This window comes from Pristis pectinata, chromosome 3 (genome assembly GCF_009764475.1).
Source record: "Pristis pectinata isolate sPriPec2 chromosome 3, sPriPec2.1.pri, whole genome shotgun sequence".
Taxonomy (NCBI): Eukaryota; Metazoa; Chordata; class Chondrichthyes; order Rhinopristiformes; family Pristidae; genus Pristis; species Pristis pectinata.
The window spans coordinates 31323693-31341571 of record NC_067407.1 but is presented as its reverse complement, the minus strand read 5'-3'; the positions used below and the strand labels follow the sequence as shown (position 1 = coordinate 31341571).

General features: G+C 39.3%; 1 protein-coding gene across 7 annotated transcripts in view; it reads left to right on the top strand.

The window, feature by feature from the left end:
- osbpl9 (oxysterol binding protein-like 9) overlaps positions 1-17879 on the top strand; it is a 127248-nt gene that overhangs the window by 78411 nt on the left and 30958 nt on the right. For 4 of the 7 annotated variants that reach the window (XM_052013142.1, XM_052013139.1, XM_052013138.1 and 1 more), the window contains 4 exons: positions 2328-2366; positions 4026-4119; positions 14719-14823; positions 16621-16780. In XM_052013142.1, the coding sequence (XP_051869102.1) occupies positions 2328-2366; positions 4026-4119; positions 14719-14823; positions 16621-16780 (398 nt within the window). Of the gene's footprint in view, positions 1-2327; positions 2367-2678; positions 3145-4025; positions 4120-14718; positions 14824-16620; positions 16781-17879 lie in introns of those variants that run through there. The other 3 variants (XM_052013141.1, XM_052013140.1, XM_052013144.1) reach the window with 2 other exon arrangements.

Here is a 17879-nt window from a genome sequence, read left to right as displayed (position 1 = left end):
TTCTACATTTTTTTTCCACTGTAGCTCTAAACTGGCCTCCAACTCTATCCAGTTTGATTTGTTTTTACACAACTCTCATCTTCATACAGAATGAATAATGTCTGGAATTCAAAGACACAGTTCACTATTGAGCTGCAGAAATGTAGGGTCTCAACTCATACTGACACATCCCTTTTTGCCTCCACAGATGCTGCTTGACCTGTTGAGTTCTTCCAGCAGTTTTTTTGCTGCAGAAATGTAGAATTTTGTGGCAAATTTATCACCTCTACATGTTTGAGTTTTTTTTCAATGTGTCCTTGGGAAATACTTGATTCTGGCAATGCCTCCTTTTCTGCTTTAACCTTGGTTTTCCTGAAAAGTAGAGGTGGACCAGAAAATGTTTAGATTTTCATCCACCAATGATGAATCAATGGTGGTATAGGTTCCAGTTAGGGAAAATCTGATCTGAAAGTGGTGGTGTTCCCACAACATGACTATTTAGTCCTGCATGCTGGCCTCACCCTTCAGATTGGTGGAGGTTGCAGGTCAGGCTGGTGCTGCATGAGGTCCTTGTGAGAAGGCTAACCTATTACTATCCCCTTTGGTCAGCAATCCTTTATGATGTATAAAGCCAGGTTTCAGGTTATATCTGACTTTTATTGACATTTTTCTGTCATCCCTTTGCTTTTAACAGTTGCAGCTGAGAACATAGCTGTCCATTTTGCTACTTGTTCCTAATTTAGTTAAGGTCAGCATTTTCCACAATGAATGGTGAACGGTCACAGTCTTTTTCCCAGGGTAAGGGAGTCTGAAACTTGAGGGCAAAGGTTTAAGGTGAGGGGGCAAAGATTTAAAGGGGATCTGAGGGGGAGGTTTTTCATTCGGAGGTGGGTAAATGGAATGAGCTGCCAGAGGAAGTGGTGGAAGCGGGTACAATTACAACATTTACAAGGCATTTAGACAGGTACGTGGATGGGAAAGATTTAGAAGGATTTGGGCTAAATGCAGGCAAGTGGGACTAGCTCAGGTAGACGGCTTGGTTGGATTGAACGAGTTAGACCGAAGGATCTGTTTCCATGCTTTATAACTCCCAAGCTCTACGTGTCAAGACGGCATGTCAGAATCTACATGTATGTTTGGTAGTAGCTTGATGGGTGCAACTTTTAATCACTTTGATTGCACTGAAAGTATGATGTAATTTGCTATTTGTGCTTCTGTGGAGCCATCTATTTTATGGATAATTGTTCACTTTCATATACTCGTGATGCTAATAGTCTCTTGCTCCAATTTCTTTTGAAATAAAATCTTCACAATGTGAATTCTAGTTGCTGATGAAGGGAAATGTGGAACATGGTTTATGTGGTATTATTTGTCTTTGGTTCCTACTTTAGTCACCTAAATGTAGCAGATTCACATGCTGAAAATTAATGGCTACCAAAAATAGGTTAATTGTCCCAAAGGCACTCTCAGTCCTTAATATCAATTGAATGTAAAAACAATAACCCTGAGCAAAAAATCTTGAAGCCTGGTCAGAAAGGGCATTGCAAATTCAATTCAGATATGATGCCCTACTTGATGGAATGTACCCAGCAGCAGCCAGAGGTACATTTCTTCATCCTCCGTTTCTTCTGTTCTATTTCTAAGTTGTCTTGTCCAGCCATTATTCCCCGTGAGCAGATAGTATAGTTTACAAAATACAATTTTTGTACTTTCACCAATTAACACTGCCTTTGAGCACATGAGACCAGAGTAGCATTCAGTATTCTTCAGATCATTCTTTCTGAGGGGTAAACACCAGAAATATTTGGTGTTCTCCCATAGGCAGCGCAGCAAAGAATATGACTCTGCTATATGGAGAATAAGTATAACCTCTTCATCTAGTCCAGAAAACTGGAGCTCACATTATACCATGATACTAATGTCATAAATAGCAGCTCAAGCTGTTTTGTTTCATGTTGCTAAAAAATGTGAAGATATTTCCTTCATTCAGACCATGCATTGTGCCTTTGCAAAAGTGTTCACAATAGTGAACACTTCATCCTGAAAGTGACACACAGAAAAACAGCAAAATATACTTTGCTTTAAACAGTTTTGACATATTTTCAAAACTGATTAGATTCAAATACAGGACTTGAGACAACTTTACTGACAGCTTATTCATTACAATGTAGCTATTGAATTACAGCTCCAGTTTTTTTTAATGTTTATTAAAATGGTAAACCTTTGAATTCTGGGCACATCTAGTTCTAAGTATACTAATGATTACCGAAGCTTTAAATGGATTATTTTAGACTTTGCCCAGTTGTTTAACAGTGTCTTGAAAAATTTTTTCTTTCCAAAATTTTAAGGACCAAAGTAATGAGGAGAAGCACGCAAATGGAATTATAGTAAGTTTGTAAACCAGTATGATACTTTGTTACTCTTTCCTTTTCTTTTATACTTGGGTATACACTACAAGGAAAAAATAGTTATTTGCAATGCAGTTGAAAATGAATCCTATATCTTCTGTATAGGTTTCTGGATGTTCAATTACTGATTTACTGCTGTTTACTTTCCATTTCTTGTACGTCTTCTCTAGCTTGGCATCTACAGTGATTTGTAAGAGCTTTACCAATGGCAAGAATATTAATGTTCCTATTATTATAACTGTCTAGATTTATTCATGACAGATTGAAATTGTGCCTTAAATTAAAACTGTATAGTATTGCTGCCTTATATTGTTTCCCAGGTTTTTGGATTACAGTAATAATGCAAGCTTTTGTTTTGACATCTATAAGGTTTAGCATGACCTTAATCAGTTACTGAACTGCAGTTTGCAGCCAAACAGGAATTATTTGGTGCATAAGCTTATGTAGATGCTGGGTTACGGAACTCTCAACCTTAAAATGGTCTAATCTTTTTGAAAATCAGTAATGCTGGTTTCTGGAATTTTTAATTCTCTATCCAGCTCCTGGACTTCCTTTTAATAATTCCTTTATATTTGCTTGGCATTCATTTGCCTGGTTGTAGAATTAGATGCTGTTTAACTTTTGAAACCCTGCTATGGTTTCAGTGTGCTGCCTGCTGATATTTTTGTTGAATGCCATGTAGCATCACGTAGTGTACTGTGCGAAGTGCTGAGAATGAATGAATTTGCATTTCAATAGGATTCATCTGTGACACATGGTAAGTTTTACAAATGTTGTGTTCTTTTATTACTGTCTGTTGCTTTCGGTTACTGAATGCATCAGTTTCATTGTTCAAAGTGAAATGTTAAAGCCTGTACTTTTTATTTAACTATAAAGAAACATTTTATGTATTGCAAGCATTGCTCCTGAATTAATGTTTTTGGGGTGACCTGCTTTTTGGCCCTGTGCTGTTTGTTGCACGCTTAATTCATTCTGCAATATGCCACAGTCATGAAAAATGGACTGCAATTCAAAAACTCAAACTTGCATATTCATTTAGAATTGGGGATATAATATGACCAATATGTATGGTTTCAAGATTGTTGCCTGTCTGTTGCTTCACTAAAGTTGCAACTTGACATGTTTTGAGCACCTCTTCAAAATTTTAGTATATTTTTGGTCCTTTCTAGAAAATTTGCCAGTACTTCTAGCAATAATCAAACATAAAATTGGTACTTACAAAATTCTTGAAGGTATTTGTAGAAATTTGTATGCATTTTCAAAAGTTATGATGTTCCAAGAAGTTGTGTTAAAGAAAGACAGGCATGGCAGGTCTGGGAAACTGCTTTCATAATTGAAACAACTGAACAGCAAAAAGAATCCACAAACAATTGCAAATCATAAACCACAGGACACATTTACATGGGTCTTCAAGAAGATAAGTGCTCATATAACTAACTGGGTCAAATTTAATTGATCACTGTGTTAATTGTTATAAGCTTTATAATCCTTCCTCTTCATTAGTTTAAATTTCTCTTCGCCTTTTGCTTCTCAGGTTTCAGCTGATTTCCATTCTGGATCTGTTTCTGTGCCCTGATGATTTCCATTATTAGTGTGGTGATGCAACAAACTTTTAACTTTATTTTCTGATCTCTCCAGAGTACCATCAATCCAGTGGATGGAGTTTTTCAGCCTAATCCTTTAGAGTCGGCTGTAATTAGCACTATGCCTACCCAGACTGTTTTACCACCAGGTATATAGTTGCATCAACTAGTATATTCAATTATATAGCTGCACATATGATTTATAACAGTATTATTATTTTGAAAATACAGTTGGTTGGCTCCAGCATTAGATTACTACCTTTTGGGTTTTTAATGACAGCTTTGTGCTTAAAGATTTATTTAAAAATATACAAAATATCATCCAGCTAAAGCAAGTAAGTCTAATTGTGGTCACATTTAAGGAAAACGAGTAGAAATTGCATTTTTCCTTGAGATTGGTGGATAGTAATATGTAACTTAGGGCTGTTATTTAATCACGTTATGGTTTGCTCAATTACATTATTTAAAATTTGTCCTTGGGAGAGATGTAACTCCTTATTGTTATTGGTATTGTTTTGAGAGTAGCACTTCCAGCTAAAAGCATTTCCATTTTCATTTTCTCAACCTTGTAGGTGACAGTAATTAAAAGTTAACTTAGTGTAAAGATATACTTTTAATTGCTATTTAATAAATTATTTTGGGGAAAATGTATTTTTACTTAATTCTGGGTTTTGCACTATCATCCATCGTGCCTAATGCTCTCTACATATTGCAATTGCTTCTGTGACCAACACTGTATTTTTATACATGTGCGATCAAGGGGTAAAATAATTTGTTACATCCAAAATTTGGCCAATATTTCATCCTCTCTCAAACTCCCACTATAACAGATGTCAAGAAATTACATTAACTGCTACGTTTTACTGAGGTAATCATAATTAATTTGATATCCACTGCAAGGAGTCAGTATATAGTAGGATACATTCTGATTTATTTCTCCACTTCCCTTGAGCATTTCCTCTTCCAAGTGTTAATTACCTCTGTAAAATCCTGCCTCCTGCACATCTTTAAAAACCAAATCAAATTTCTCACCAAGTGAATCACCTGCTTTTCTTTACTTGGCCTCTGCAGTGATCATCAGTGACTACTACTGCATTTGTATGACATTTAAGTATATACAAGCCAGGATTTAGAAAAGAAATGTGCATTAATTGTGTTAGTGTTTACAAATGTATTCCGAAAACTGCCATGCTTACAAAGCACTTAATTGGTGGGTCAAAAAATAAAACTATATGGTTACTTGTTCATTAAGTGAAAGATCTAGTGTTTTGTACTCTCAGGAAGATCCTATTTAGTTGCAATTTTCAGTCACTGACTAAAAATTTACAAAAATTTTGTCAAATGAATAGTGAGGTTAATGAGGCTTGCTGTGATTTTTGCATAAATGCCATTCTGTGAATTTAGGCAGATGCATAATTGAAAGCAAAAGTTGAGAAACTGTTGTTGGGGATCTGCTCTCCACTGTTAGCTTTACAAAAACAGCAGCTTACTGTTCAATGCACCATTTAAATGCATTGAATCTACAGTAAAGATACCAAGTAAACTTGTGATAGGAAATTAAGTCATTTCACATCTGAGGATCCTTTTAGCAATATAGGTTTTAATATGTTTTGCTAATGGTTCACTCCCCTCATCTGCACCTGATTTTATTTTGAACCCATCCACTCCAACTTGAACTTCCTTCTCTGTTCTATGCATTGATATTTTCACATAATTTTTGTCTGATAAGCGGAATACAGTTCCTTGTTCTATTCATCCAGATTCCTGTAGCCATCTTGCTATTTCCCTCTCCATTGGTCCATATTGACTAGTTGAGGCCTAATCTTACTAAAAGTAGACATTATTGTTGTATCTCTAATGACTATTTGGTAAATAGTCCAAATGATAGTTATTTTATGTTAAGTGTTGACACTAGGACTGAGCTCCTTATTGCAGCAGCATTGAAACCTTGTGCATAATTCCTGGCATTGCCAAGTCTGGGATTGCTGCAGATCCCATAGGACTTTCCATGGTTGGTCACTTGCTGGAAAAGCTTGCAAGTACAGGCTTTGATTTTAATAGAACAGTCAGTCCTTTTTTCATCATGGGGAAATAGCGGCCTATGGTTCAGCAAATGCTATAGTGACATGTCCGAAATTGGGAGATTGTCATAAGACAGTTTGTAGGCACAGTGACAAGGTTCTGTATGGTAGGCTAGTTCAGAAGGTTAGGGCACATGGGATCTAAGGGGTTTTGGCTTGGTGAGAGGAAGCAGACAGTAGTGGTGGAGGATTGTTTCCCTGACTGGAAGTCTGTAACCAGCGATTTTACTCGGATATTGGTGCTGGGAACTCTGTTATATCTATAAATGATTTGGATGAGAGTGTAGGTGGTCTGATAAGCAAATTTGCTGATGACACTTAATATTGGTGAAGTTGTAGATAGGGAGGATGGTTATCTAAGGATACAGAAGGATATAGATCAGATGGAAGGTTGCGCAAAGCAGTAGCAGATGGGATTTAATCCAGACAAGTATGGGGTTTTTTGTTTTGAATTGTCCAATACTGGCTGGACATATACAGTAAATGGCAGGGAACTTGCAAATGTTGATGTGCAGAGGGACCTTGGTGTGCAAGTTCGTAGCCTTGAAAATGTTGACACTGGTGCTTTGGGTAGTGAAGATGATGTTTAGCTTGCTTCCCTTCATAGACTGCTATTGAGTATAATAGTTGGAACATCATGTTGCAACTGAACAAGACATTGGTTAGGCCATTCTTGGAATATTGTGTGCATTTCTGGTCACCACTCTATAGAAAGGAACGTGGTAGTACTAGAAAGAGTGCAGAAAAGATTCTACAGGATGTTGCCAGGAATGGAGGGCTTGGGTTACAAGAAGAGGCTGAGGATTGTTTTCATTTGAGTGCAAGAGGCTGAGGGGTGGAGAGGATTAGAAAATTATGAAGGGCATTGATAGGGTAAATAGTCTTTTTCCAAGGGTATGGGAGTCTAAAACTAGAGGACATAGGTGAGAGAGGAAATATTTAAGGGGGGGGATCTTAGGGGCAAGTTTTTTTGCACAGAGGATGGTGGGTAAATGGAACAAGCTGTCAGGGGAGGTGCTGGAAGGAGGTACAATCAGTGTTTAAAAAGCACTTGGTCAGGTTCATGGATAGGAAAGGAATAGAGAGAGAGAGGCAAAATTCATGAAAATTGAATTAGCATAGATGGGCATCTCAGTTGGCAAGGACAAGTCAGGCCAGAGGGCCTGTTTTTGTTATTTAACTCTATGACTCGGTGCACTATGTATCTGGAGAGCTAAAGCCAAATTTGCCCTGGTTGATTCTGTATGATACAGTAGTGCAGCAACTATGTTAGTGGACGTCATCCAGAGACTAAGACAAAAAAAACACATCACACCATAGCAGCTCGGTGGTTATATTCACTTAAATAAAATCTGGAAATAATCGAGCATTGGACTATCATAACAATCTATTTTGTTTACAAATGTTCCTTGGGGAAGTAAATCTGCCATCTTTTCTGGTCTAGCTTGGACATAAACTATGGAATCAAAGTAATATGATACAAGTCATTGGGTTCAACTGGATTACTTTGCTGTTCAAGAAGGCAATTCACCACTAGTACCTGCTCAAGAGCATCAGAACTGATAAATGTATGCTGGCCTTGACAGTGTTGCTCATATGAGAGTGGGGGGGGGGGGGGGGGGGGGGGGGGGGAGAAGATAATTTCTCCATGTGCAAAACACTGGCAAGTAGATTTCCTTGACAAGGCAATAAACAGTGTTTGCTGTTGGTTAGAATTGCCCTTTATTATTTAATGGGCCAAATTTTACTCTGAATCTCATGATGAGGAATACAATATTTGTTACTACTCCATCTCTTTATTGATCTAATCTTCCCTTCTTTTAATTTTGCTCTTTTGAACTAAATGCCAAAAATGCTACACTATTCTAACTTGCACCTACTGGTTCAGATTCTCCACTGCTCATTAATGATTCACTTGGCTAGTTAAAGTAATACCCAGTTGCTTGCCCTTTCAGCAGAAATCTAGATTCCCTCTAGATGACACAGTTTCAGTTTGGATTTTCCACTGAGTTTACCATTGCAAAGGACCCTGTGAATGTTTATGTAAGTGCTAGACTGAATATTCATCCATGTCTTGTGCAGCAAATTGCTGGAGGTCTTGTGGTCTTTACAGAGCATATGTGGTCTATGTGAGCAGGACAATTAACTGCATCTTCCTCACCAATCTGAAGCATTGTGAAAATTACTATTTTCTAATCCTTGTAATCAAAATATGCTGTTCTCTTATCATCGCTTAAAGGCCAAAAAATTGTAGACCTGTCAACCTATCTTATTGACTTGCAACTTTGAGAAAATTTTGAGGGGCAGTGTAATTATCATTATAAATCCATATAAAATAATCAGAATGCCCAGCTATGCCTGTTTCTTCGTTGGCTACGTTGAGCAGTATCTGTTCCAAGCTTATGGACGTGATCCCTTTGCCTCAATTTTTCCACCTCTGCTGCATCTGCTCCCATGATGAGGCTTTGCACTCCAAGACATCCGAGATGTCCAACTTCTTTTCTAACCAGGGCTTCCCCCTGACTGTGGTTGAGAGATCTTGCACCCGTATCTCTGCCATTTCCCACACCTGCTCTCGCCCCCACCCCTCCCTGACCCAACAAGGACAGGGTCTTCCCCCCCCCGCATCTCATCCTACCAGCCTATGTATCCAACACACCATTTTCCGCCATCTCGAACAAGACCCCACTACCAAGCATATCTTCCCCTCCCCACCCCTTTCTGCCTTTGGCAGGGACTGTTCTCTCTGTGACTCCCTAATTCACTTCTCCCCCTCCCAGGGAACTTTCCATGCCCTCGCCATAGGTGCAACCCCTGCCCCTACACCACCTTCAGCACCTCCATCCAGGGACCCAAGCAGTCCTTTCAGGTGAGACAGAGATTCACCTGCATCTCCCTTAATATCATCTTCTGCATTTGGTGCTCCAAGTGTGGAGACCAACATTTGGTGAGACCAAACGCAGACTAGGTGTCCGTTTCGCAGAACACCTGCGCTCTGTCCATTACCACGATCTGCATCTCCCTGTTGCTAGTCACTTCAACTCCCCACTGCTCTGCTTTTCTCCCCCATATATTGGGCTTCCCCTTTTCCTATCTTCAGTCCTGAACAAGGGTCCTGACTCAATGTTGACTGCCTACTTTTCTCCACCGATGCTGTTTGGCCTGTTGAGTTCCTCCAGCATCATAGTGTTTTTCATCTAGGTTCCAGCATCTGCAGTCCTTTGTTTCTCTAAAATAATCAGAACAATTGACATGAATTTGGTAAGGCAGGGTCTAACTGAGTGTTTTTTGGGAGGGGGAGATAACAAGGAGAGTTGATGAGCAGGCCTTTTGAAGTAGTTCAAAAGGTTCCAGCCAAGCTTTTCTTGTGTTTCAATATGACACAGATCTAAAAAATAAAGACTCTTTAGCATGAAGGGAAAGTAACGAGCTCGCACTAAGTTCAACTCGGGAAGGAAACAAAGGTTTAATATTTGACTGGGCTTTTAGCGACTAGGAAACTATTTGCAATGGGGTTCAATGGGTTCCTTCTTTCTGAGTAAAATTTAATCAACGGGTATAAAACATAGCCAGTATGCACAAGAAGGGCCAATTCTCTTAGCATAGGTCCTAAACTAGGGGACATAGATTTGGTAACTTGCAAAGTGATAGGAGGGTAGTTGAGGAAACATTTTATTTTGCTGGAAATGTCAGAAACTGGAGCTCTCCATTTCAAAGGGTGATGGCTGTAGCAACTCTCATCATATCAGGGAAAAAAAGTAATGAGCACTTGATATGCCACAGTGTACAGAGTTGGAGACTGAAGTGGGACTAGTCTTTTTTGGGTTATGTCTCTCCCTGTGCTGTTAATTGCCACGATTCTATGATAAAAGTGAGAGGAAAAAGGGTTTTTAATTGACAACACCAGTTAATGTTTGAGAGTGGGAGTCTACATGTGTAATAAGTAATTCTCTGTGTCAGGAAATTATCACGGGCATCTTAATGAGACACAAGAAGTTCTGCAGATGCTGCAATCTGGAGCAATACTGGTATTGGTTTATTATTGTCACTTGTACCAAGGTACAGTGAAAACCTTGTCTTGCATACTGTTCGTACAGATCAATTCATTACACAGTGCAGATACATTGAGTTAGTACAGAGCGCATTGAGGTAATACAGGTTTAAAAATAAAACAATTACAGAGTAAAGTGACACAGCTACAGGGAAGTGCATTGCAGGTAGACATTGAGATTGCTGGGGCCATGACCAAGATCTTTGCGTCTTTGCTAGCCACGGGTATGGTGCCGGAAGACTGGAAATCTTGTTCCTTTGTTCAAGAAGGGAAATAGGGATTATCCTGGAAATTGCAGACCAATGAGTCTCACATCAGTGGTAGGGAAACTAATGGTGAGGATCCTTAGGGATAGGATTTATGAGCAATTGGAGAAGCATGGTCTAATTAGGGATAGTTAGCATGGCTTTGTGCAGGGCAGACTAGGTCTGACTAATCTGGTTGAGTTTTTTGAGAAGGCGATGTAGATGATTGAAGGTAGAGCAGTGGATGGTTGTATACGTGGATTTTTAGTAAGGCATTCAACAAGGTCCTGCATGGTAGGTTCATCCAGAAAATGAGGATGCATGGGATCCATAGTGACTTGGCTGATGGGATCCAAAATTGGCTTGCCCATAAAAGACAACAGGTAATGGTGGATGGGTCTTATTCTGAATGGAGGTCAGTGACTAGCGGTGTTCCACAGGGATCTGTACTGAGACCCCTGTTTGTCATTATAGAAATGATTTGGATGAAAATGTGGTGGGGGGGGGGGGGTGAGTAAGTTTGCAAATGACACAAAGATTGGTGGCATAGTGAATTGCAGAGAAGATTGCCAAGGGATACAGTGGATATAGATCAGTTGGAGATGTGGGTGGAGAAGTGGCTGGTGGAGTTTAATCCAGGCAAGTGTGAGGTGCTGCACTTAAGGAGATCCAACATAAAGGGAGAGTACACAGTTAATGATGGGATCCTCAACAGCGTTAATGAACAGAGGGATCTTTGGGTCCAGGTACAATGGCTCCCTAAAAGTGGCTACACAGGTTGATAAGGTAGTAAAGAAGGTATATGGCATGCTTGCCTTTATTAGTCAAGGCATTAAGTTCAAGAGCCAGTAAGTTATGTTACAGCTTTATAAAACTGGTTACGCCACATTTAGAGTATTGCATTCAGTTCTGGTTGCCTCATTATGGAAAGAATGTGAAGGCTTTGGAGAGGTTTACCAGGATGCTGCCTGGTTTGGAGGACGTGCTATGAGGAGAGGTTGGACAAGCTGGGGCTGTTTTCTCTCGAGTGGCAGAGGCTGAGGGGAGATTTGATAGAAGTTTATAAAATTATTTGAGGCATAGATAGAGTAGATGATGTTTTTTTTCCCCAGGATTAAAATGTCTAGTGCTGGAGGGCATGTATTTAAGGTAAGAGGGGGAAAGTACAAGAGATGTGCAAAGGCAGGTTTTCCTTTACACAGAGTGGTGGACACCTGGAATGCACTGCCAGGGGTGGTGGTAGATGCAGATAGCATAAGAGTTTTTAAGAGACTCTTGGATAGGTTCATGAATATGCAGAAAAGGGCAGGATATGGTCAATGTGCAGGGAAGAAGGATTAGATTAATTAAGAGTCATTAGTTTAATTAGTTCAGCCCAACATTGTGGGCCAAAGGGCCTGTCATATGCAGTACTATTCTATATTAATCAGGCCCTTCAAATACCAAAGTGTATTGTACATCTTTGTCTGGAGCTGCAGGAGATGGGTGAGGTCCTGAATGAGTATTTCTCCTCTGTTTTTACCATGGAGAAAGACATGAAGACTTTGAACTTTGAGATGGTTAATGGGGAGGTCTTGGGGATGGTCTGCATTACAGCAGAGGAGGTATTGGATGTCTTAAAATGTAAGAAGGTAGATAAATCTCCAGAGCCTGATCAAGTATACCCAAGAATACTGTGGGAAGCTAGTGAAGAAATTGCGGGAGCCCTGGCTGAGAGACGTGCATCATCATTAGCGATGGGTGAAGTGCCAGAAGACTTGAGTGTGGCTAATGTTGCACCTTTATTTAAAAAAGGCTGCACTGAAAAACCTGGGAACTATAGATCAGTAAGCCTAACAACTGTGGTAGATAAGTTACTGGAGGGGCTTCTGAGGGATACATTCTACAACCATTTGGAAAGATGGGGGTTTGAATTTGAGTTTTTTTGAAGTAGTAAGCAAGAAGGGCGATGAGGGCAGGGCGGTAGACATGGACTTCAGTAAGGCCTTTGATAAGGTTCCGCATCCTAGGCTGCTATGGAAAGTTAGATCGCATGGGATCCAAGCAGAGCTAGCTGATTGGTTACAGAATTGGCTCGCTTGTAGAAAGCAGAGGGTGGAAGGATGTTTTCTGGACTGGAGGCCCATGACTAGTGGTGTTCTCCAGGGCTCCGTGTTAGGTCCATTGGTATTTGTCATCTGTATTAGTGAGTTGGTTGAGAAAGTACAAGGCATGGTTAGTAAGTTTGCAAATGACACTAAAATAGGTGGTGTCATTGACGCTGAAGATGATTATCAATTTACAGAGGGAATCTTGATCAGCTGGGTAAGTAGGCCAAGGAATGGCAAATGGAGTTTAATTCAGATAAGTGTGAGATGTTGCATTTTGTGAAGACAAATGAGGGTAGGACTTTCACAGTGAATGGTAGGGTCCCGAGGAGTGTTGTAGAACAGAGGGATCTAGGAGTACAAGTACATGGTTCCCTGAAGGTGGCGTTGCAGGTAGACAGGGTGGCAAAGAAGGCTTTTGGCACACTGGCCTTTATCAATCAGGGCATTGAGTATAGAAGTTGGAATTTATGTTGCACTTGTATAAGATGTTGGTAAGGCCACATTTGGAATATTGTGTTCAGTTTTGGTCACCCTCCTATAGGAAAGTTATCATTAAGTTGGGAAGGGTGCAGAGGAGATTTATGAGGATGATGCCGGGACTCAAGGGACTGAGTTATGGACAGAGATTGATCAGGTTGGAGAAACAAAGGATTGCAAATGCTAGAATCTAGATGACACACACGATGATGCTGGAGGAACTCAGCAGGCCAGGCAGCATCCACGGAGAAAAGCAGGCAGTCAATGTTTTGGGTCAGGACCCTTCTTCAGTACTGGGACTTCATCAGGTTGGTATTGGTTTATTATTGTCACTTGTGCCAAGGTACAGTGGGAAAAACTTGTCTTGCATACCATTTGTACAGATCAATTCATTACACAGTGCATTGAGGTAGTACAGGGTAAAAACAATAACAATACAGAGTAAAGAGTCACAGCTACAGAGGAAGTGCAGTGCAGGTAGACGATAAGGTGCAAGGTCATAACAAGGTAGATTGTGAGGTCAAGAGTCCACCTTATATAAGCGAACCATTCAATAGTCTTATCACAGTGGGATAAAAGCTGTCCTTGAGCCTGGTGGTATGTGCCCTCAGGCTCTTGTATCTTTTGCCCGATGGGAGAGGGGAGAAGAGAGAATGTCCCAGGTGGATGGGGTCTTTGAGTAGAAGAATGAGGTTGATCTTATAGAGGTGTATAAAATTATGAGGGACATAGACGGTGAATGCGCAGTCTTTTTCCCAGGGTTGGGAAATCAAGAACTAGAAGGCTTAGGTTTAAGGTGAAAGGGGAGAGATTTTAATAGAAACCTGAGGGGCAACTTTTTCGCCCAGAGACTATGTAGAATGAGCTGCCAGAGGAAGTGGTTGAGGTAGGTACATTAACAATATTTAAAAGGTACTCAGACAGGTACATGGATAGGAAAAGGTTTGAGGGATATAGGCCAAACACAGACAGATGGGACTAGCTTAGATGGGAGTCTTGGACCCACTGGGCTGAAGGGCCAGTTTCCATGCTATATGACTCAATGACTCTAAAACAGTGTTGCACCAAAAGTAACTTGTCACATTCTGCAAGTATTTATATACCTGCCCTCACCTGATGTTATTATGTCATTCAGCAATAAGTAAGAGGGCACATTATTTTTCCGTTCTCTTTATTGCAAATTTTCAAATCTGATGTGACGAGATAGTCCTTGCAGTATTTTGTTGTGTGTTGTGGAGTCCATGGTAACCCAGCAGGCTAAATGATGCAAGGTGTTAATATTTATTGTCTTTAGTAAAGTTTTGTGATTGAATAAACACGAACTAGTAAAATATAAAATAAACGGAAAAATAGCTTCTGTGGAAGGCAATTGGTCCATATGAAAAGCTTCCCATTATTCATGATGCCGTGCTGCAAATAGTATTATACGAGTGCAATTTGAGCACTTAAATTGAATACAGTACAAGAATGCTTTGTTTGATGGGCCAAGTATCATGTTTGCAAGTCCTCCCACTGTTTTAGTAGAATAGGAAATATTAATGTGAACGTCATCAATGCTGATTAAACTGTGATAAAATATTGCTTTTAAAGAATTGATCTTGTTTGTTTATAACATTGAAATGTGTTACATTTTAAAATAAAAAACAGGATGTATTGTAAACATTTTAGTACAGTGTATACTGTTGGCTAGTCACAAAAGAACATACTGTACTTTATTCTGATTCCAATCCAGAATACTGTACAGCATGTTTATTATTGAAGAGGCTCTGTAATTCATGGTTTTGAAGATGCATTTTTTTTACAGAACCTGCTCAATTATGCAAAGCAGAACAACGCCCATCAACTTTGGCTGTGGGATCTGCTGTTACTGCAATGGGTAATCACCAGACACCAACTCCTAACAGTACAGGTTGGACATATTTTATATATTTTGTTTGGAAGACTATGTGTACTGCTGCTCAATTATAGAAGATTAAATCTTATGTGCTCTATTGATGTTTGACCTTCCTGTTTGGCCAGGATTATTAATGTGTAATTTGAATGCATCCACTGCAGTTTTATCTTATGTGTTATGAATTTCCATTTATAAGAAACGGGGAATAAAGGGCCAGCATTCAAATTTGAGTGAGAATATCTTGACTGAGTTGACACATGTCCAGTTGATTTTGTAATCCTTACAAAGCCCTGCCTTATCTTACCCAACTCCACCGGGAGAGTTAAAGGAGTGAAAGCTGTTCAGTCTTTGTTGCGCTCAAAGGGAGCCTAAAGATTGCATTGACAGTATTTTGAGAACAAGTTCTTTCCCTGCTTCAGACTTGAATGCTACAGCAGGAGTAAGTTAATTGAATCACATCCTTAGATTTTTAATCTTATGAGAATCAGACTTAAGTCCAAATTGAAGCATTGCTGTTATGCTGCACTTAACATATTTATTCTACCACTGGTTATTTTATAAATCAAGATAGACTCCCTGATCATTAGTATGGTACTCTAATGACTGGAACAGATGTTCACATTTGCAATGTCTGCATTTAATCTGCTGGCTTTGAGCATTTCAGTCCCATTGTACCTCCCTCAATGGCTTACTAAACATGGAAATAGAAACAATGCTGCTTTTCATTTAGTGGTTGGCAGCTTAGCATGCACTGTGAATTAGTTTTTTGTCTGAAAGAGTGAAATATTGACATTTGTGTCATTACTTAAATTCTGGAGGTGGTGTTTTTGGGGGGGGGGCAAGTTGCAAAGACTGAGATACAAGTCAAACTTCATAAACTGTTTGGCCTTGGTGCAGGGAAAAGTTAAATATTTTGTGTTGTTTTGCACAGTCATGATACTATGGAACTAGTGCAAATACTTAGGTCCATAAACTGCATTTTGAAATGGGTTGGGCAATCTCTTACAGTCCCCATTTGAGTAATAGTTTAATAGTTATCTATTTGCTTTTATCATGACTTTCATTTTTTTTGGAAGAAGCTGTTGATGTAATCACAAAATCTGTGACAGGTTTTATTTAGTGCAAGGAATGAGGAGAACCTGCATCAGAATAACCAAAATAATTGCATATTTTTACAAATTTTATCGGATTACCATCACTAAGATTGCCTGCTTTTAAAATTGCATTTCTTCCAAAACTGAAAAACAAATAGGATCTTTGGTGATTCCAAGAAGAGGCAAGAAAATAACCTGTCACTCTGCCTGTTTTAAGAAATGTGTGCTCTGGATGATCAAATTATCTATTACATTGTATGCAAAAATCTGTTTGGAGGCTAGTGGGATAGGGGTTTGCAGAGCAGCATTTATGTGCTGCTGCATCTGTTACTCCTCCAACTTGTACCTGATTGCAAAATATTGGGTACATAGGACACACTGCATTCCATTTTGAAAAAGGACACGTTTTTGGCAAGTTCATCTTGACATTCAAGTAAAATAGCTAACTTTTAACTAAAGCTGGTAACTGTTACAAAATTTAGAGGAAGTAAAATGCATGTTGCAAAGCAGATGTATTTTTTTATATAGATTACCCAACAGTAAGTATACTATCTTTAAGAAAATATCCTATCTAATGTCAAAACATAGTTTTAAAAATAAAATGTTTTAACTTGAAGGTCTATTTGATTGCATCTCTGATAATGGCGGGGGAAGGGGGAACAAAACTCCCAGTAACATTTTAACATCCAAAGTACAATTGTGTATTTCTATTGATTAGGAAGTGGACAGTCAGCACCAACCAGCAGCATCACCTCGCCCAGCCATGTAAATCTGTCTCCTAATACAGTGCCAGATTTTTCATATTCCAGTAGTGAGGATGAATTCTATGATGCCGATGAATTCTACCAGAGTAACTCTTCTCCAAAGCGTTGCTTAGAGTGAGTACCTTTCTTTAAAAAAAACATGGAATATTTTCTTAAATATTGAAAAAAGCAAATGATAAGATGTTATTTTTCAAAACTTTTGTAAAGTATATTAAAAGTACTCAGTGTTGTGCCTTCTGTGGAAAAAATTACATAAGACAACTTTCTTTTTACTAATCGAGTGAAGTAATGTGTACTGTTCTGAGACTGGTTTAAGGCTGAAACCTCAAAGAATAAAAGTTCATTCTGCAATTTTCCCTATTCTTCCTTTGGTACAGTTTTGATCCCTTTTTTTTGAGAAAGGAAATACTAGCATTGGGGGCAGTCGAGAAGAAACTTGCTTGGCAAATTCCTAGGGTAAAAGGATTATCCTGTCGCAAATAGTTAAAAACAAAAATAGAGTTTAGAAGAATGAGGGTGATCTTATTGAAACCTGTAAGATCCAAAGGGGATATGACAGGGTAGATGTTGAGATGTTTCCACATGTGGGAAAGTCTCAAATGAGGGGACATATTTACAAAGTTGCATTTAAAACTAAAGTGCATAGGAATTTTTTTTTTCTCAGAGGGTGGCGAATCCCTGGAATTCTAGACCCCTGAAGGTTCTGAAGGCCAGATCGCTGGTGGTTCTTAAAGAAAAGGTAGATAATTTTTTTTGAAAGATCAGGGAATTGAGGGCAATGGCAAACTGGCACAGAAGAGGAGTTGCAGCCTGGGGAAGATTGGCCATGATCCAATTGAATGATGAGGCAGACTTGAGGGGCCAGGTGGCCACCTCCTGCTATTTTCTTATGTTCTTCTTGATTTGACATTACATAACAACTTTAAATGCTGAAGATTTAACTATAATGGCATTTCTCAACGTAACCAGTAGAAAATTTATCCACCAGCCTATTTTCCCAAAACTCTGGACTTTTTAACTTGTACAACACGGTAACAGGCCCTTCCAGCCCAACGAGCTCACGTCACCCAATTACACCAATGTTAACCTACTAATCCGTTCGTCTTTGGAGCGTGGGAGAAAACCCATGCAGTCATGGGGAGAACGTACAAACTCCTTACAGACAGCGACGGGAATTGAACCCCATTCGCTGGTGCTGTAATAGTGTTACGCT